Source organism: Protobothrops mucrosquamatus, unplaced genomic scaffold (assembly GCF_001527695.2).
Source record: "Protobothrops mucrosquamatus isolate PMUCROS unplaced genomic scaffold, P.Mucros_1.0 scaffold335, whole genome shotgun sequence".
NCBI classification, from domain to species: Eukaryota; Metazoa; Chordata; class Lepidosauria; order Squamata; family Viperidae; genus Protobothrops; species Protobothrops mucrosquamatus.
The window spans coordinates 15,176-37,341 of record NW_015386673.1 but is presented as its reverse complement, the minus strand read 5'-3'; the positions used below and the strand labels follow the sequence as shown (position 1 = coordinate 37,341).

The 22,166-nt window shown below is 37.5% G+C and overlaps 1 protein-coding gene across 1 annotated transcript in view; it reads right to left on the bottom strand.

Moving 5' to 3' along the window:
- Positions 1 to 12,495: 12,495 nt before the first annotated feature.
- VTA1 (vesicle trafficking 1) overlaps positions 12,496 to 22,166 on the bottom strand; it is a 24,484-nt gene continuing 14,813 nt past the window's right edge. Inside the window, exons 6-8 of the mRNA XM_015815302.2 lie at positions 20,225 to 20,392; positions 18,358 to 18,438; positions 12,496 to 13,458 (exon numbers count right to left, since the gene is read on the bottom strand). Coding sequence (XP_015670788.1) covers positions 13,313 to 13,458; positions 18,358 to 18,438; positions 20,225 to 20,392 — 395 coding nt within the window. The 3' untranslated portion in view covers positions 12,496 to 13,312. The remainder of the gene's footprint in view (positions 13,459 to 18,357; positions 18,439 to 20,224; positions 20,393 to 22,166) is intronic.

Genomic DNA, 22,166 nt, shown 5'->3' with positions numbered 1-22,166 from the left:
AAGAAAATAGAGAGTTCATGGGTGATATGGATCCCTCTTCTATTATGAGTGAATGAGATGATACTTAATTATTTGCTAGATTCATAAACTGTATTTCTCCATGCTCCTTTTCAAAAAGCTATATTCTCCAAAATGTTTTATAAGACATCTTGGTTTAATATTCATCTTTGACAGGAAATAATGGTTTGCCATTTGTTCTCTTCTCTCCACGGTATTTTAAATCAAAGCTTTCATTCTGAGAAAAAAATAAAAGGTTGTGAATTAGTTACAAAGCCGAAGAGGTTGTGGAACACTTTTATCAATCCTGATATGGAAGTGTCCATATGTCTGTGAATAAGTGGTTATATGTCTTTGTGTGTATGCATGTATATGTTTGTATTTGTATGGATGTGTGTATTCAAGGACTGGGAGCAAGAATATAGAAGGCAGCTCCTACCCCCTCTATTAATCCAGTTCCTATATATGTGCACCACTGATGATCTTGGCCACATACTGTATTTAATAACAGAAATTTCCTCTGTAAATACTGTGCCTATTATAGGTCACTGCTGCTTCTCTATTCTTAGACCCATTTGGTTCATTGTTGTCCCTTGCCAGCGTACACAGAGCTGGCCACTCCTCTGTCCCAAGAATAAGAATGCCTGGTTGCAATTTATTCTGTTATTAATTTTTCTTGTAGAATTTCAAATGTTCCATCCTATTGGCAAGAGTTTTATTATAGAATTTGAATGCTTTAATTATATTCAGAGCAAAATTACATTCTTTCAGTCCTGGCATTGTAACTTAGGAGCAGAAAGCCATTTCAAGTCTTTGGGACAAACTTTTCCATAAACACAGTTAGGGCTGGGAAGCAATTTCTATTGTTCTCAATTGTAGAACATGTACAAAACTGACTCCACTTCAGTGCAGTTCAGATTCGGCAGTTCTGTCTATGGAGTGATGTCCCTTTGTTGATTTTAAGGCCAGATTTGGAACACAACACTTTCCATTTCTTTTCTCTATTGGGGCTATCTATTTCTGAAAAATAATATTAAGGGCAACCTTTGATCCCAAAATGTTTATCTATCTTTGCCATATGCATGTACCATACCTAAATTCTTTTACTTTACATTGACCGTACTTCTGAATGAACAACAGTATATAAATGAATGGCAGAGCATATGGATTGCCTATAGATATTCTTATTGAACCCATGGCATTTCCAGGAAGATGGAAAAACATTTCCCAAAATCTGGAGAATCATTGTCAAAAATCTAGGCTGACTGAACCAACCTGAGCCACAATGAGATGATGTTCTGATATAGAGCTATAAGATATTATACTTAGCTGGCACAGAAAGCCAGCTAGATCACCCCTAGAGGGTAGGAAGCCCCACAGACAAATATCCCAAAGGTGCTTTTTCAAGAGACAGCTGGACTTTTTTGTTTTTCTTTGAAGATGTTTTGCTTCTTATCCAGGAGTGAGAGGTACTATGTGGGGCAGGGTGAGTGCACGATGGTGTGAGTTCGAGAAACATAGTGCAGGTCATGGAGGATGCATAGAGATGCATGAAGTCACCAGGCACATTGGACATGTGCATATAGGTCTGGTGTGCAAGAGATATTGAGCAAGTTGGGGAAGGTGTGCAAAGATGTGAGAGGAAACATGAGAGGCACTGAATGTTCAGAAAAGTGCATAGAGAGTATGGTTGGGGAAAGGGTGTGGGGTGCATGAATGGCTGGCACAACATGAGGGGGGAGTATGCAGGTAGCGGACACTTACCCCAGAAACCTGTGGCTGGAATTCCAAGCACTGGCCATAACCACCATTCATTCAGTGTTATCATAACTGAACAGTCTTTAACTATTTATAGGTTATAGGCCAGTGATGGCGAACCTTTTAGAGACCGAGTGCCCAAAAACTGGCCCCGGCCCTGCTCCACCCCCTGCCCCCCCATTCCGCCCCCCCATCCCCACCCCACCTGCCCACAGGGCCACTCACCGCCTCAAGGGCCCGCCGCAGATCGCCCAAGCAGCCCAGCAGCGCTATAGCGGTCACTCCTTCTGCCCGCGGCCTGTAACATCAATTGTGTACAATGGGGTATGAGGGCAGAGTCTTGTCTACGCTGCCTGGCTGCCATGTCCTTGGCTGCGCTGCTCCATGTGGGCCATGCTCAGGGGCGACTCTCCTTCAGGGAGGCTGCTGGAGAGGAAGGGGTCACGGGGGGAGGCAAGGCTGGGGCAACGGCACGTGTGCCCACAGAGAGGGCTCCGAGTTCCGCCTCTGGCACCCATGCCATAGGTTTTCCACCACTGTTATAGGCTGAGAAAAATTTGCATTTGACATTGGGATGTAAATATGATTGACAGAAGGTAGACCAGACAGGAAATATAACCAGATGAGCTAATTCAACTTTATTGTATGGTTACATTAACGGAAACTTGGAAGTCTGAAAGTACTTCTTGTTCTCCATTCCTTTTATAGCTCCTGAACTAGGGAGGGTCTTCTGAGCCATATTCCTGCTGCAGGCTGCAGTCTTTTTAACTGGCTGTTCCCTTTATTGTGTATTGCTGCCCTGTCTCCCACTGTCATTTTCATATATCATTACACAAGGATTTGTGTGGGGATGTGGCAATACCCATTTTATCATGTTTACCTCTTTGTACCATATGTCTGTGCTAACCAAGTCATATGCAGCTTGGCTTTCCGTGTACAATACTATGCAGGTAATATGTTAACTTAGGACTCTAAATACTAAAATTAAGAAGATTGTAAAATTCAAAAATATCTATATACTAAGCTGCTGTTGACCATATGTCTAAATAAAAAAAAAATCAAGGACAGCGATATAAATTAACACAATTAATTGTGTTAAAAGGTAAGGGATTAGGAGGTGCAAATAATCAATGGGACATGCATACTTTACAACAGGCAAACCTCTATTTGAGGAAAAGCAGGAGATCTTGATATTATTCATCAATCTATTAGCATCTGGATAACAGACTGAGCAGGAAGAAACACAGGAACAGGAAGAATTGAAAACACAGGAGGACAAATATGATATCATAAGCATCACTGACTTTGGTGGGATGACACACAATTGGAATATTGTCCTGGAAGGCTCCAATTGATTTAAATGGGACAGACTCAATAGAAAGAGAAGGGATGCTGCACTGTACATAAAGCATATGCCTGCACAGATGTTAAAGAAATGGAGCATGAAAATCCTGTTGAAAGTGTTTGGGTAAGAATAAAAGAGTGTCTTTATTAAAGACTGCCAGGCTAGATTAGAAAATAGAAATGTTACTATATTACATGAGCAAACTTTCAAAAACGATCGTGATAGTGATAGTGGGGGACTTAGTAGTCTTGGATGAGAATCTGACTCTGCCAAGAATCAGAGGTCCAACAAATTCTTGTACCTTTTATTGGCAATTTCATTTAAGAGAAGATAGAGAAAAAAGAATAAAGAGATCTACTACCCCGGGTCTAATCGCTACTAACATGGAGGAATCATTTCAAGGTGTAATTTAATAATAATAATAATAATAATAATAATAATAATAATAATAATAATAATAATAATAATAAAAAAGTTGGAAGGTCATCTAGTCCAACCCCCTGCTCAGGCAGGAAACCCTATACCATTTCAGACAAATGGTTGTTCAGTCACTTCTTAAAAACTTCCAGCATTGGAACATTCACAGCTTCTGGAGGCAGGTTGTTCCACTGATCAATTGTTCTAACTGTCAGGAAATTTCTCTTTAGTTCTAAGTTGCTTCTCTCTTTGGTTAGTTTCCATCCATTGCTTCTTGTCCTGCCGTCAGGTGCTTTGGAGAATAGCTTGACTCTCTCTTCTTTGTGGCAACCCCGGAGATACTGGAACACTGCTATCATGTCACCCCTAGTCCTTCTCTTCATTAAACTAGACCAGGGGTAGACAACCTTGCTCTTTTATGACTCGTGGACTTCAACTCCCAGAATTCCTGAGCCAGCCAAGCTGGCTCAGGAATTCTGGGAGTTGAAGTCCATGAGTCATAAAAGAGCCAAGGTTGCCTACCCCTGAACTAGGCACACCCAATTCCAGCAACTGTTCCTTATATGTTTTAGTCTCCAGTCCCCTAATCATCTTTGTTGCTCTTCTCTGTACGCTTTCTAGAGTCTCAACATCTTTTTACATTGTGGTGACCAAAATTGGATGCAGTATTCCAAGTATGCCCTTACTAAGGCATTGTAAAGTGGTATTAACATTTCACATGATCTAGCCTAGCACTGTGTTGGCTTTTTGAACAGCTGCAGCACACTGCTGGCTCATATTTAAGTGATTGTCCACTAGGACTCCGAGATCCTTCTCACAGTTACTACTATAGAGCAAGGTACCCCCTATACTATACCTGTGCATTTGGTTTTTCTTGCCTAAATGTAGAACTTTGCTTTTTTCACCATTGAATTTCATTTTGTTATGGGTGGAAATGGTTTGTAATCCATTGGAGAAAAATATCTATTAAGAGGGAACATTCTGAAAAAATGAGATACTGAAAGCACAATTGCAACAATTTCTATTTGAAGGAAAAACAAAAATCCATATGTGCAAGAATAAAAACAGAAAGATCCCTACTGACATAACATGCTACAAGACACTGATCAGTTTGCAGCATAGTGTTATTTAATTTTGGCTTTGCATCATAGGTGAATCTGGGCACTCTGTGCCTTAGTCCGTCGTGCAACCATATTAAAATAAACCCAAATTAGCAACTTATTTGTTTTAACTAAGAACAATTGATAAATAGTTGAAACAGGGACAGATGGTTCAGAAATTGCAATTCTTCCTTATTTCTACTGCCAGAAGCTGCTGAGAATTGTAGTTTGACAGCATCTGGATGAATTAATGTTCTTTAAGCCTGATTTAAAACAATTGTTCTAAGAGATCCTCAAGATGAAACGAGCAAAGCTCTACTAGAACAATTGCTCTAGGGTTAGAACATTTCTGCTCCCCATACAGGATCAAGGCAGCTAAACCATTAATGAGTTACTTAAGAAAGCAGGATTGCAGCTTCATCCAGTGGAAAATGGGATTCCTGTGGGAGAAGATGCAGAAGGTAGCTTGGGATAACATCTTCCTGCTGTGTTCTTAAGTCGGTTGATTCTCCCTCTCAGTATTATAAATACAAAGCTAATTATAGCAACATATGGACACGAAATTAAGGGGTTTTTTTGAATTCATAAAATATAAATTAGTTCCATTCATTACCATTACTAAATCCAGTGGTTTTTACTCCAGATGAGGCAAGCAATGGAGGAAACAATTTGGTAGAAAGAATATGGATTAACCTTTTGAGTCTTTTCCCTACTTGTCCTCTTCATATTAATGAGCACTGCCTGTGTATTTTTATGGAAAAGCTCCCCTACTGCTTGGTATCCCTCATCTTAACTGGTTCTAAAGAAGCCAACAGTATTTTAGAGTCATGTCTCAAATAAATTTGGCTATCAAGTCCCCTCCTTCATGTCATTTTTCATGTTGACTTTTCAAAGGGGAGAGCCTCTGTTTCCTATTACTTCCAATGAGTCAGTACATTGAAGGGAACTGTAATTTAGCTGACACTTAAACAATGACAGTACATCTTCATCTTATTACAGCATTCACATGGCAGAAAATAAATAGAGCATCCCAGAGCAACCAGTAAACAAGGAATAAGCAAGATCCTGTTTTTTAGAAGAGTCACAACATGTAGTAGGTAGAAGAAATCTGAATTACAGCACTGGGATCTCTTTTGGTGATTACTCCTCTTTGTTTGGAGAAATTCTGGACATTATTTATGGGATAAAGAACATTTTCACTGTAAATTATATGCTACAGGTAGCCATAAAATGTAATGTTACTGTATCAACAAGGTCAGCAGAGCACACAAGGAAATGTAGTTTGGAGCGTTCGAGATTTTAACCAGCCAGTTGCACTCTTTTCCTGAACTTTCAAAGTCTTATGATACCATATTTATCCCAAAGGAAGTTAATATTAATTAAAGCAACCAGCCATCTCCATGGAAGATTATAAACAAAAATAAAAACCCATTTATTGCATTGGCCTAGCTTCAATGAAAAAAAGGGAATGCCTTCTATTTTGAAAGTGAATTATTTGAAAGGGGGGAAAATCCCCTAGTCTTACTTTCAGGTTCCTTCTAATGCATAGGTGGTGCCTTTTGGCTGCCTAGTATTTGTACTTATAGAACTGTATTCTATGTACTGCTAATGCTGATATTTTTTTGAAATGGCAGAAATTCATAATTTTCCTTTGCTGAATTGGAAGATAACAATGAAATATGATGGCTTTAATTATTCTAGCCCTTTCTAGTTCAGCTCATGAATTGGGGGTTTTAAATTTTGTCAACTAGCAATAGCTCTTAGACTTATATACCACTCCATAGGCATAGTGCTTTACAGCCCTCTCTAAACGGTTTACAGGGTCAGCATATTGCCCCCAACCATCTGGGTCCTCATTTTACCGACGTCGGAAGGATGGAAGGCTTGAGCCCCATCAGGATCAAACTCCTGGAGTGAGCAGTGAATTAGCCTGCTGTGCTGCATTCTAACCACTGCACCACCACGGCTCTAGAGTTGACATATCATCATACATGACAAGAAAGCTACTTCTCAAAGTTTACACTTGATGATTGTGTACACAGTCCATGAAATACGTATCAAAGAATGAATCCAGTTGGATCATCCAAGGAAGTTTCCTTCTCATGCCATTTTTGATATGTAACACAGGACAAGACACCTGCACAGAGAGAAGTATCCTCTACTGGGAAATCCTAAACTCTAAAAAGCAACTGATTGAGAATAAAGTATGAATGGATGCAGATCACTTCTCTGACCACAAGCTAACCATACCTGGGGTGTATTCTTGGGGCTTAATCCAAAAAAATATGTAGGACAAAGAAGTGGGGCTGGCACATACACTTAATTTTATTTAATTTGTTATTTAAATATGTTATTTTTTATATTATTAATTGATTTCTTCTCCTGACAACCACATTTACTATTCACCATTAACTTTTGGAGGGTCTGTTGTCAAAATGTTTCAGGATCATCCTTATAAAAATCTAAAATGACGTTCTCCTTGGGGGAGAAAAATGGATACAATTAAAAGATTTAAAGTATATCTCAAAGACTTTCTCACTCTTATAAACCTGTCTATAAAATGTGATCATCTTTGCAAGTCTTGTTTTATGTTTCCCAATCAAACAATACTTGTATCAACAGAAAATTGCTTTTCAGTGACAGTACCCATTATCAACTACTGTCCCCCACCCCAAGCATTAGTCTACCCTTGAGGTCTTTCAGAATAAATAAATTAAATTATTCTACTTTTAATAGTTTCAAACTGAAATTGAGGTTTTAGCTAACTGGTTATAAGGCTTTAAAACCTGCTGAATCAATTCCCCCATCTTGGTCAGCCCTCACATGGCTGGGCTCAAGCTGCTAAAGCTCTGTCCACATTCTCAGTCTTCAAAATTGAAAACACTGCAAGATCCCACTTATCCCATTGATTCTATCATGTGATGCTTAATTCCAAGCAAATATTCTTTTGCTTCCTCAGCAAAATATCTTATTAAACTATTTGTTCAAAGGGAGGTCTATCAATCTGTGAGGGTCACCTTTAACAAGGTTTCTGGTTGGCATTCCACTGATGCCACATGGATGGAGAAATACTGATATTTCATTGTCCCGAATGCCAAAGGGTAGGCCCGTACTTGATTATATTCAGTTTTGTTTTGTTTTTTTGCTTCCCACCAGAAGTAGTTCAAACATCTTTTTGTTGCTTTATTTCCTGGTTTACCAAGGACCTTCCAGAATTTGTAGTCAAGAAGGCCCACAAAGATACTATGTTGTTTAATATACTTGTAAAGGCAAAGGTTTCCCCGGCCAGTTATGTCTGACTCTAGGGGAAGATGCTCATCTCTGTAACTTAGCTGAGGGAGCCTGCATTATCCAAAGTCCTTTATGTGGTCATGTGGCCAGCATGACAATCCGCCAAGGTGCGTGAAATGCTGTTACCTGCCTATCAAAGTGGTACCTATTTATCTACTTGCATCTGCATGCTTTCAAACTGCAAGGTGAGCAGGAGCTGGGGCAGGAATGGGAACTCACCCCCATTGTGCAGCAGTCAGGGCTCAAACTCGGGCTGTCAGCTTTCCAGCTGACAAGCTCAACATCTTTAAGCACTGAGCCATCATACCCCAAATATACTTGTAGTCTCCCTATTCTGGAGGCTAACCAGGTTTGTGAAAGGGCTGCTCATCATATTGCAATGAAATTCCCCAAGCATCTGTTGAAAGTTGAGCAGATCACTATTCATTCATGCACACACTTGCAGACAACATAGGGAAGCCCTGAAAGCAGTCACACCAAATCTTCCAGAGGCTACTGTAGCCTCAGTGTTTTGAGGAGGAGCTTTTTGTATAAGCGTACTTGCTAAAAGTCACATCCATATTGATGGTAGAAAGCAAAATTAGCAGACTAGAGGGTACTGATTCCATCAGAGAGCTGTTTCATGATCAGCCAATGAATGCTGTGGTTGAGTTAAATATTCTCCTAGTTACATGGATAAATGGCTTCCATATGGTAGAAAGTCTAAAAGGCAACATTGTGCTCTCATGATACAAAGCCATTACTCTTTTGGAAACTCTGAAGGAAGATCTAAACTACTATGCATTGTCAGAACATGTTCCGGCAATGAAAATACTAGAAGTTCAGGTATGTTTTTAGTAAGTGTAGAACTAGTTACAGATTGGAATTTCCATCTTGGAAGCTTCAGGAAAATACTGTTTCAGGTATATTAGTTTTTCATAGTCTGCCAAAGAAAATGTGGGAGTATTAAAAACAAACCTCTGACATGGCTTAAAAGAGAAACACCTCCTGTAAATGCAGCTGTTTCTGAGTAGGAGCTTCTACAAAGGGCGCAAATGTTTAGGACCCACATTGTAGCCTTCAGTATTCCCAAACAAGTGCTTCTATTTCTTTCTTGTCAAATAGTTGAATCACTGGATGAAAAAAAATAAAATAAAACACTCTACTTTCTACCAATGCCAGGAAAATTTGGAGAATGTAGTAAATTTAATTTTTGGAATTTGCAAATACTCCAAGATTTATTTGGATGAAAGATACTATATAGATTTCTCCTGGCTTTGCAAAGCTGAGCAAACTGAAACCCGCATTTATGAATACAGTAGAGAATTCTAAAATGAGAACTTGGAAAGTAGCAAGGGGCAAAACATTTAAACCCGATATAGTCTTACCTCAAAAGACTCATTTTGAGGAGGAAAGAAGATGTATTTTGAGTTTGGAGTGTTTTGCTGTTTGGTTTCAAGCATGAAACAAACATTGGCTGGTATCAGTTGTTCTGGGCACTGTGATTGTGTCTGTTGTCTTTTTGGCTTGTGAGTCAGTGCCTTTTTCAAACTTTTTTCACATGTCTTTGCTGCTAATATTTTAATCTTACCAGGGGAACGGCTGAAAGGAATGTAAAAGACATGAAGCAGGCATGTGCTAAAACATCTTGAGCTTGCTATTTTTTAAACAATTTTTTTTCTTCTGGAGAAGAATTAAAGTGGAATGCATTGGTAAGTTTGCATCAAGTGTTTGCTTGTTTGATACTGCAGGCAAGTACAATAGAGCAAATAAAATATTACCTCTGTTCACATATAAAGGGTGCTAATTATGCTCAAACGTAAATACAAAGACTTGTGGTGCAGAGTTGATGTGCAAACTCTATTGATGTTAAGCACACCAAAAAATGCAAATCCTTTTTGTCTGGGCTAGTTTGTCGAGTATAGCATTTTGTGCACTCTATATGTATTTTCTTATTGTGAATATATTAACTATCCAATGAAGCAGCATTGGCAATTTTAATTCTTTTTCCAACTGGCAGCCCCTATCTCCCCCTTCCCACTACCAAAATATGATACACTGTAATAAGGAACAGGCCCCACGGTGGAAAAATTCCTTCTCTGAAGTGACCAGGGCCTGTGTTGAGTAGTGACTGAAAAAGTAGGCCCTTTGCTGCAGCCACCATCTCTTCATTACAAACCAGTTTCTTCCTTTTGCCACAGCCCTCTGAGGAACCAGGAGAGGGTTGAAGGGGAAATCCCCTTCCTGCCCCAGGGTTTGGGCTGAACTACAGGAAGGGAAACCAAACAAAACTTTTGGAAGTCTGTACCTCAGCCAAGCTAAGGCGGGTCTTAAAAGGCCACTGGTCAACTCCAAGATTTAAACAAAAATCAACTGTATGAAAGCTGCCAAAAGAAGATAAGGTTTTACACACCCAACATATAGTTGAAGAGAGGTAAAACACAAAAACCCCAACACAATTCTAGTTACGGCCAAGCAACTCATTTTCAGCCTTGCCCGAGGTCCTTCTTCTTCCAGAATTCAAGGCAACTATCTCTAAACCCCAAATTTCTCCTGTGTCCAAATCTGATCTAACTACCTTCATTTGGTTTATTGGTTCTCAGGGGTCAGGTGACTCCTGCTGGAGGAATCAGCTGGGCTATGATTTAAAAAGCCAGTTGCTCCCCAATACACACTTTTATTGTATAAATGGAATATTACTCTGTACAGGAAAATTGGCCAAAATAATCTATTATTTTAGTAAGGAAATCTCATAACTAAAGCAAATTGAAGTAAATGATAAAAGGATTACAGCGGAAAAAAAGAACTGTTAATCTCTTGGCTGACAAACCAGGGTGTTTATTTGAAAAAACTGATGAAAATGGTTTTCCTGTGTTGAAAAGCAGGGGAGGGGCCATTTTAATAGCAGATCCTAAACCAACCAGATTTTTCAATAATGGCAGCACAGCTTATTTCCATTGTATCCTATTTAGGTTTTAAAATTTTCATCTTGAACCAGTTCAAAACAAAATGTATTTCGTGCATACTTCTTGAAAGCTGTTTATACTATCCAGGCAAACCAAACAAGAAAAAGTGTAAGGCACGTCTTAGAAACATTCATTTTTACTGTAGTCACACTGCAACACAATCAATAATATAGCTTGAAGGGATATGCTATTTTATGAAATGAATGCCTTAAAGATTAATTAGGAAATGCCTGCTGAAAATCTTGCTGAATGAATAGAAAATTGTCCAGCTTCCATAAGGAAAGTCATTGACTTTCCTTATCCATAGCTCTCTGCTTCTAAAGCTGCTTTGAAATGCTTCCTGGTTTGGGGGAAAGGGGGGAAGCTGCACAAATACTGGAGGGCAACTCAGTATTTGCCTGTTTCTATTCACATACAATTGTGCATCTTGCTTGTGCATGGTACTTGTGATCCAACTAATCTTAGTAGAACTGGAAAGTTTAATTGAAGTACCTGAATACAAGCAGACTAACATAGGGGAACCTTACTATTGCCCCTTTCCAAAATTCATGTTCAGATGTTTATTATACATGATTTACAATAGAATCCACTAGGATTTTAAAGTGAGGTAAAAAAAGTTCTGTTAAAATCATGAAGATCAATACATACACATACATCCTCAAATCCATATTCACAATATTTTAAAATGTGTAACAAAATGACTTAAGAGTACCAGACTTGAAATATCCTGCTATTGATTTCCAATAATTTTGAATCCCATTGCAAATAACAGAAGCACCAGTTTTTAAGAATGCTTTTTTAAAAAATCTCTGAAAAGCAAGCATTCATAGAAGCCCTGCAATGAGAAATACATTTAATGTAGCCCTTGAATATAGTAACATAAAACAAAAAAACATATTTTTATTGCTATTACATGGATTTTTCTTTTTAATGTGCATGCACAGTGTACTTCTGTACTAGGCAGTTTGGTAGCAAAGGAAAAGATCACAGTATTTGCATTTAGCATGTACTGGGGAAAATTCAATAGCAGCGCGCAAAGGGTTCACTGAACAAAAGAGTTCAGTAAAGAAAAGAGTTTTTTTGCCAAATGTAGCACCTGGAATGATAGAAATGGCAAAGTTTTGTTTTAAGCTTAGTATAAACCTAACCTTTGGATTTGGACAACATTGCTCAAAGATAGGTTTTATTCTGAACTTAAAACAGCAGAATGTGTTCCTCATTCCATTAATTTATACAGGAAAAGTTAAGAAAGTTAGTGATTCAAACTTTGAAATAAAAATTGAATTTGAGCTCTGAGTCAAAGAGAGAGGTGAAGCTCTGCATCATTTAAAGGGAAACCACTGTTTTTCAATCTGCCAAATTTGGGACCTAAAATAAATCTTGATATCTGAAAGACTATACCTTTATCTTAACATTGAACAACTTTTGTTAGTTGTAGAACAAATCTTTTTGACATTTAAACAGTTTCTTCCCCCTCCACCCAACTGAGTTGGTGGTGCAGACTGTAAGGCAGGACTAAAGTATTGTTTAAAAAAGAAAAAAGCAGAGGAAAAATGGGAGGCATATCATATTTTGTACAAAATATCCATTTAAACTAAATCTATCAACAAAAACATAATTAATACTAAAATATTTTTATTTGTTAAAACATTTATGCATTTTAACATTAATAATTCAAACACATACCTAAAGATTCCACAATATTTTAATAGTCTACAGTACAGCAGGAGTCGAACATTTTCATTTTTTTAAATGATGGCAATAAATATCTAACTCCAGATATTTCTAATTCTGGTTATTTTATTAGTGTTAGAATGAATTATGGGTGCTTTCAAAGTTCAAGATATCTAGAGCTAGGCTTTACATTTCAGATGTACAATTCCTTTATCCTCAAAACTGAAATGAACCACACAATGAAAAAGAAATTCACACACAAGATTACATTGCTTTAATGAGTACTGGAACCAGGAAACATTACAATGGCTCTCTAGCAATATCATTAAAGCTAACTATACCTTTCTAACTTAATTTGAAAGTTTCTAAGAAAATCCTTTCTGCCTTATTTGCTGCCTTAGTTTTACTATATAGTGTCCCTCACCCCAAATTGTCTGGACATTGCATTTCAAACAATCTTCTCTTATAATAAATTCTAAAGACATACGCCATCAGAAAGCATTTCCCCCCCCTTTCCCTACCCCATCTTGTAAAAAGGACAGCACAGCCATGGGGGCATTCTATAGTTCTGGGCAAGGAGTGCCAGAATTGGTGTGCTGAATGCAAACCTCTGTCCCCAGATAGTTCTTATTCCTCTATCAAAAAGAACGAGACAGACAGAGAGGCTGTATTCTTATCAAAGAAATCAAAAGCTTTTGTGCAAATGCATTTTCCTGACAAGAGTTAAGAGTAACCGCCTGTTAAGTTTTTTTAGGTACAAGTGATGAAGCCAGCAGACAAAGGCATCATTCTCTGCCTGTCGTCAGTAACTTGAGGGCTTTCTGCAGATTCTGCACAGCAGTGCTCACATCTTCATACTGCAAAGCGCTGCCAGCATATTTGCAGTATTTCTGGGCCCTGGCAAAATCTTCGGGAGTCAAACGAATTTCCCCTATGAAAACAGAGACAGGTGACAAAGGTTCAGCTTCCATATATTACACACCCATATTTATTTAACCACCTGAAATGGTTTGCTAAGATCACTGAACAGAAAAGCTGTCTGAAGCTTAAAGTGTAACAGAAAAGCTGTCTGAAGCTTAAAGTTATCTAAAGACTTTAGATAAAGGGCAAATCTCTCTCAAAGTATTGACTTTGAGAGAGATTTGCCCTTTATCTAAAGTCTTTAGAAGCTTCAGTAATCATATTACAATCTGCACAAAAACAAGGACAATATCCTGTGTGTTAACCTTAGATTCTCCCTTTTTTCCCTCAAGCCTGGAGCGCAACTGAGGCCATTCATTGATTCTGCCTCTGTATAATTTGTCGAGATATGGGATCATCTCGTTACAAATTAATGCCCATTCCCTAATGGAAGAATCGAGTACTGTGACATTTTATTTTTCCTGTCAGGTGAAAGAAAGGGCCAAACATGCATAAGATACCAATGCACTGGGAACTTTTTAAAACCCACATTTTGACTAAAGTAGAATGAAGAATGTCCTCATTTGTAATAAAACTATACAACAGTATAGTTGTTAACCCTTATTTCAAATTTAATACACTCATACTATAGAAGCTAAAACAAATGATAGAATAGAAAAGTTCACGTTAAGTCTTTTTTACATGGCAATTCAATGGAAAGTACTGTCTGTATAATATTAATGAATGGTGCAGTTTCTGTTACAATCTTATTATCAACAAAAGCAAACAAATGCTGGTTACTTCTACAGCTAATATTGACTTCTTTATATGATCTGTTATTTTGAACACTGGGGATAGACAGAAATATGCTTACCATTCAAGCTGATCAATCTGCATCTAACAAAGCCTGAGAGACATACTGTATTTATGCATTGTTTAAAATAAAGTTTTGTTTGTTTTGCTATATTTAAAGGAATGACCCATGTTATATTAAAGTACATTATAAACACAGAAATCTAGTGCCCTATGTCAGAAGTTCTACTTTTTTAAAATCTGAGTTTTGGTAACTCTCCAAGAAAAAGTCCATCTTCTGTTGATGGACTGATACTGCAAACAGCTCTGAACTAGGATGGCCTAGTACAGTGATAGCGAACCTTTTAGAGACCGAATGCCCCAAAACCGCCCCCGCGGTTTGTTTGATTGTTAATCAATTGACTAAATCTGATTTTAATCAGTGTAGCCCTACCTAGAGTTCTTTTTTAAAAAAAAAAACTTTTGCAGCAAGCATCTTATTATTTATGAATTCACTTTGCATGTTCTATAAAAACACACACACTTCAAATACATTTATTTCAACAGGAGTCAAGTGTGTATTTGCATAGAACAGCAATTTCTTCAAAGAACACACCCTGTCACAAAACTAGTTCCAATATAGAGTCACTTAAATTTCCAATCTGAAACCTAACTTCCGTGACCTGATAAATGTATAAATCCACAAATAATTTTTAAGGTTTGGTAAATGGTGGCCTCCCTCTCTTTGAAAAACACAGCGTGAACACATTACCTCAAATACTGTCTCAAGGACATTTTGTTTTCTCATATTATGATGCCAAAAGAAACTTGAAAATCATTCTTTTAGAAAACAGCCAAGGCATCAGTCCAGTATTCAACTGATTTTCTGGAACAAAGCCTAAATTAACCAATCTAATCTTATTTTTACAGTATCTACTCTATTACATGCTCTGTTGGCAAAAAGCCTTATTTATTATTATTTAGGCCTACTTCAAATATTATTAATGTGTATCAGGCAAAATTTTAGTAGTATACATTGTAGATATTTTTAATCACATCATTGGACAGAACTAAAATTCTGAAATGCCAAAAGAATTGACGCACAGCCATGGCTTATGCTGCCTACAAGAAGCCGAACATTTTTCAAATAGAAAAATAATATTCATATAATATTTGTATTCATTTTAGTCAAGTTTTTATCAAGTACATCTTTATAATTAATGTTAAGTCACTTAACATTAAATAAATTTGTCTACAGAGCCATAAAGCTGAAGTACCTTTGAAATTCTATGTAAAATTCTGTGCGGAAAGTATCTGCTTTGGTATCAATTTCCAGCTTAATATAATGAGTTAAATTTCAATATGTTGCCTGAGATTGTTAAATCTTTATGGATTTTTTTTTTTTAAAAAAGAATCGCTATCCTTTCTAAATGCAAAATTAACAAATGTAAAAATCTTTCTCAAAACACAAAAAGTTAACATACAGTGAGGGAAAAAATTATTTGATCCCTTGCTGATTTTGTACGTTTGCCCACTGACATTCTATGTCCAATGATCAGTCTTGAGGGCAATAGAAGAAGGGGACGACAGAGAATGAGGTGACTGGATGGAGTCACTGAAGCAGTAGGCGTGAGCTTAAATGGACTCCAGAAGATGGTAGAGCACAGGAAGGCCTGGAGGAACGTTGTCCATGGGGTCGCGATGGGTCGGACACGACTTCGCAACTAACAACAACAATAACAAATATTTTAACAGTGAGAGAAACAGGAAAAAAAAGTTATAAATTGATTTGCATTTTAATGAGTGAAAGAAGTATTTGACCCTTTCGCAAAACATGACTTAGTACTTGGTGGCAAAACCCTTGTTGGCAATCATAGAGGTCAGACGTTTCTTGTAGTTGGCCACCACGTTTGCACACATCTCAGGAGGGATTTTGTCCCACTCCTCTTTGCAGATCCTCTCCAAGTCATTAAAGTTTTGAGACTCACGTTTGGCAGCTCGAACCTTCAGCTCCCTTCACAGATTTTCTATGGGATTAAGGTCTGGAGACTGGCTAAGCCACTCCAGGACCTTAATGAGCTTCTTCTTGAGCCACTCCTTTGTTGCCTTGGCCATGTGTTTTGGGTTACTGTCATGCTGGAATACCCATCCACAACCCATTTTCAATGGCCTGGCTGAGGGGAGGAGGTTCTCACCCAAGATTTGATGGAACATGGCTCCGTCCATTGTCTCTGATGCGATGAAGATGTCCTGTCCCCTTAGCAGGAAAACATCCCCAAAGCATAATGTTTCCACCTCCATGTTTGACAGTGGGGATGGTGTTCTTGGCGTCACAGGCAGCATTTCTCCTCCTCCAAACACGGTGAGTTGAGTTGATGCCAAAGAGCTTGATTTTGGTCTCATCTGACCACAACACTTTCACCCAGTTCACCTTTGAATCATTCAGATGTTCATTGGCAAACTTCAGACGGGCCTGTACATGTGCTTTCTTGAGCAGGGGGATTTGGCAGGCGCTGCAGGATTTCAGTCCTTTCTGGCGTAGTGTGTTACCAATTGTTTTCTTGGTGACTATGGTCCCAGTTGCCTTGAGATCATTGACAAGATCCTCCCATGTAGTTCTGGGCTGATTCTTCACTGTTCTCATGATCATTGAAACTCCATGAGGTGAGATCTTGCATGGAGCCCCAGACCGAGAAAGATTAACAGTTATTTTGTGTTTCTTCCATCTGCGAATAATCGTACCAACTGTTGTCACCTTATAACCAAGCTGCTTGGCAATAGTCCATTCCAGCCTCGTGTAGGTCTATAATCTTGTCCCTGACATCCTTGGACAGCTCTTTGGCCTTGGCCATGCTGGAACGTTTGGGACCTGATTGATTGCTTCTGTGGACAGGTGTCTTTTATACAGGTAACAAGCTGAGATTAGGATCACTCCCTTTAAGAGAGTGCTCCTAATCTCAGCTCGTTATCTGTATAAAAGACACCTGGGAGCCAGATATCTTGCTGACTGATATGGGATCAAATACTTATTTCACTCATTAAAATGCAATTCAATTTATAACTTTTTGAAATGCATTTTTCTGGATTTTATTGGTGTTATTCTGTCTCTCACTGTTAAAATAAACATACCATTAAAATTATAGACTGACCATTTGTCAGTGGACAAACGTACAAAATCAGCAGGGGACCAAATAATTTCCCCCTGTAATTTATAGAGAAGATCACTTAGGAATTATTGCTCCTTGTCCACTAAAATATACTACAGTAAGGTCTTTCTGAACTCTAGTGCTAGTATGTAGTAATGAAAAATTGGTAGTCACCCACTTGGAATCCTAGATTATCATTCTTTGGCCTAGATGATAAGCTCCTAGGGTGATTTATAGGTTATAATAATAAATATATGAAATGTTGAGATCACAATATAGTCTGCAGTATATCTGCTACATGTTTCGATACCAATTGGCACTCAAGATGGCTGACAATATATTGCCTCAACATACTAATGGAACTCTTTTTCCAACAATTATCAATTAAAATCCTCTGTTAAAGATATCCAATTTCTATATTTTCCCCTTTACTTTGGAATTATTGCTTCTGCACAGAGTTTCATATAATGTTATTCCTTATACACAAATACAGGACTACGCTTTAAGTATTGTTTTAAATAGTACCAAGAGTGTGATTTTTCTTTGTGGTCAGTATTAGAGGTGTGTAGAACACTTCCAAAGGGAACCATTTTTACCAAAAACATTATTTGTGTTCAGACTGGGTTATTTCAACTATTTTGGAAATGTTTTCTGCTTGAAACAGAATGCTGAAATTGTGGAAAAAAGCTGTTTTGAACTCAAAACACGTATAGAATCATTGAAACAGTCTATTTTTAATAAACCTAACCTAATATTTTAAATGCAAAATGATGGCTTTGAACTTTATATACTTCACATTTGAAATGCTCTGAATCCAAATGTCTTGTGAATTTTGAAATATGTTTCTTGAATCTATGATTGTAAACATAGGCAACTTTTTCTTGAAGAACCTCCATGGAATTCAGCAAAAAATATTTCAAACAAATTTATGGTTGTGTGCTGTAGCCAATTCTTTTCAATGATGCAAACTGTAGCAGGAAAACAAAGCTTACCTGCAGGTTGGATATTATAAAGTGAAGGATCAACCAGGGGAACATTCTGAGGTGTGGGTTGAATTGTATTACTTGTTACTTCTATAAATAATAAAAAGAGAAAAAGAAATGTGCATATTTAAAAACATCATATGTTTACCTTAAAAAGAATGTAATCTATGATTTTAGAATAATTTTTGAGAACTTTTAAACAGTAATTAGAAATTGGGAAGAATGTAATACTTATATAGCATTAATGTTTCATATCGATCAGCAATTTAATTTCTATAGCACAAAAACATGCCTAACTTGATGCTTAACAGAATTTTCTGGTAACTGCATGTCAATTCTATTAAGAACAAAATGAGAGAAGGAATGATCTAGTAAGTAGGGTACTTTTATTCTTACAAGAATGTAGCATCCCTCTCTGTTACTTAACTATGTTGAAAAAACACAAGGAAATAATCAGAATCTTTATTTGATATGGCTTATGTTGATTTTTTAAACTACATATTTTGGGTTTTTTCTTTGTAATGTTAATGCCATAACCCAAAATATAATGGAACTACTTCATTTTTTTTAATATAGTGTCTTTCACTGCTTATTTGGACAACCTAATTTTACAGTGAATAAATGAGTGAAAAATAAGCAGAGTGTTTAATAGGCAAGTGAGCAAATTTTAGTGATTTTAGAGAAAGATATACTTAACTTAACTGAATAGTATTTTAAGTTAAAAGTATTTATACTTTGTTGGTTACAGAGTTATACACAGGTGGTTGTTTAGCAACCATTCGTTCAAACCTATGACAGCACTGAATGGATGGAAGTTACAATTGTAATTATTGCTGGTGCATCATCCTTGCAGTCACGTGATAGCAATGTGCAACTTACCCTTCTGGCTTCCCATAAATAAAGTCAATGGAGAAATTGGCAGGATATCAGAAATTGTGATCAGATGAAGCCTTTGCTTAGTGACCTGCATGGCCTTCATTCAACAACAGAAAATGGGACTAATAGAACTGTCATCACTAAATGGTGCAGTGATATAGGTTTTTTTTTTTTTTAACCTATGAACAGTCACTTGATGATGGAACTTCCAGTCCCAAAAAGCACCATTAAACAAGGACTACTTGTAATGGAAGTAGTAGATCTCTTAATATGAATTGCTGAGGAGCACAAATGGGCGTACTGTAGGTTACATACCTTGCCATAGATTTCATACTATTGTGTTTGCATTTGGTTATTCAGTATGGGAACACAGCAATTATCCCTCTATGGGCCTTTTGGTATAATTGAGCATAGTTTTTTTTTCTTTGTGTTTATACAGTGCAATTTAGTTTCTCTTATCTTTTTAAACCAGCAATGAATTTATAATAAATATTGTTGCACTATTTCGGGTAGCTTCTCTTCACTGAAAAAATTCTAAGGAATAGTTTTCAATGTCTTATTACAGTGATGGCGCACCTTTTAGAGACCGAGTGCCCAAACTGCAACCCAAAACCCACTTATGCATCGTCGGGTGCTGGGTGGGTGTGGCCCATTGGCTGGGCGTGGCTGCGGTGGTAACGGCAGACTGGGTGGGACTAAAAAGTTCAATCAATCAATTCCAACTTTGCAAGATCTTTTTTTCCCCGCGAGAAGTTGAAATTGACTGATCGATTGAAATTTTTTTTTTTTTGTATATGGCGGCGGAGGCCTAAAGCGAAAATGTTTTATAAAACCCAGCTGAAGGCATAGGACTGGGGCAATGGCACGCGTGCCCACAGAGAGGGCTCTGAGTGCCGCCTCTGACACTCATGCCATAGGTTCGCCACCACTGTCTTATTACATAGTTAACAAATCTAGGAAATGACAAACATGCACTACTAAATATATACAGATTACTCACCTGTGCTATGGGGTACCTCTGCAGGAGTATTAGCAGGGGCATGAGCACCTGGTGGGATATGTATGCCACTGTAACTGCTAGTGGGAATATTACTTGATTGGAAGGTAGATGATGGTTCTGATTCTTGGCTGGATGGTGTTGGAGAACTGGTTTGTTCATTTTCATCATCTTGCAAATAAAAACCAGAGACATGCTGATTTTTAAAAAAATCAAAATTCAATGCACAGATAGCCTTTGTTTAGCAACTGCTTTATTTAATGAACATTTGTAGTTACAATAGTGATGATTAAGTAACTTTATGACCAATTCTTTCATTTATTACCTTTACAGGTTTGTAAAGCAAGGAAAAACTGAAATAAGATCATAAGAACAGCTGTGGTTTCATTTAGCGACTGTTTTGCTTAATGCGTGATCCGATCTGTGGTTGCTAAACAAGGACTACTTATAGCATTAATATCTGTGGATTAGTGTCTTCCAGCTTCACCTATTTTGGATAAGCACTGTGACGGTAACTAAAAGCATCTTGGAATATTAGTTATTATGCTATAAGAATGTAGTAAATCTTAAGGATAAATTAACACTAAGACATATAGGATCAATGTTCAGTAGTTGTACTGACAACATCTAAAATTGACTATGGAAGAGCAACATTTTTAGAGTCATCTCTGATGAAATGGATGGCACATAAATTTAATGAAAAATAAATAAACGTGGATGCGATTATATTGACTGACAATATAGCCCAAGAGACTAAGATGCTCGGTTGGCACAATAATGCTAAGATTTGAACAGAAAATGTCCATGCTCTGATTTCAGCACAAGAAAGTTGCTTGTTCCTTTTACCCCTATGCGTATTCGCTTCAGAAATTACTTTTCTGCATAGCAGCTGCTCCTATTATTCTCCATTATAATTCTCATGACCTTGTTACCCAATCATGAACATCAGTGGGTCTAATATTATAAGGCTTACTGATTTTCAAGAATAATACTTTCAGAAAACACAGTGATGTTTAAAAGTTAGCTCATTCTAGTTTCTTTTTAGTTTCAAGAGAAGGAAGAAATTGAGCAAGCTGAAAGGAATGGGGGAAGTCTTCCAGTACATTTAAACAATACTGCTTTTCTTTCTGAAAAGCACAAAGCAAGAACTATGAATTCTTCAGATATTCTGGAATACAAACATTTCCATATGAACTTTGGCATGGTAACACCCTAAACTTTGTGGGTCACATATCACATAAAGTAGATCTTTAAGAACATTATTTAAAACCAATGTACTTATTTTTAAGCTACAAAATTAGTATAGTAAATATACCATGAGCTAGATATTCATCCTATCCAATCAATAAATTTATTATGTATTATATTATTTATTTTTTATTATGAAATGAAGCAAATATTTTAAAATATTGGTTTTTAAGCAATGATATATGATAAAGCATACTTCGATATCTGGTGATTTCTCAAATTACTACTATGCATTTAATACATAAACAGACACACAATATATTTTGTTGAATGTCAAATTTTATTTCAAGCCGAATCAAGTAAACAAACAACTCTCCCTCCCCCAAGTTCAGTCACCCAGCAAAACATAGCTAGGGCTAACTGGAGGAAAAAAAATTATTAGCATAAAAATAAAGGATGCATAAAATGCTATCCTCCTCAATCAGGCCGGGATACAGCACGGAAACGGCATTGGTCACACTGGTGAATGATCTCTAGAGGGCCCGGGACAGGGGTTATTCCTCTGTCCTAGTTCTTTTGGACCTCTCAGCGGCTTTTGATACTGTGGACCACGGTATCATGCTGCGGCGCCTGGTGGAGTTGGGAGTGGGAGGCACCGTTATGCGGTGGTTCTCCTCCTTCCTCACCGACCGTACGCAGTCTGTATTGACAGGGGGACAGAGGTCGACCCCAAGGCCCCTAACTTGTGGGGTGCCAC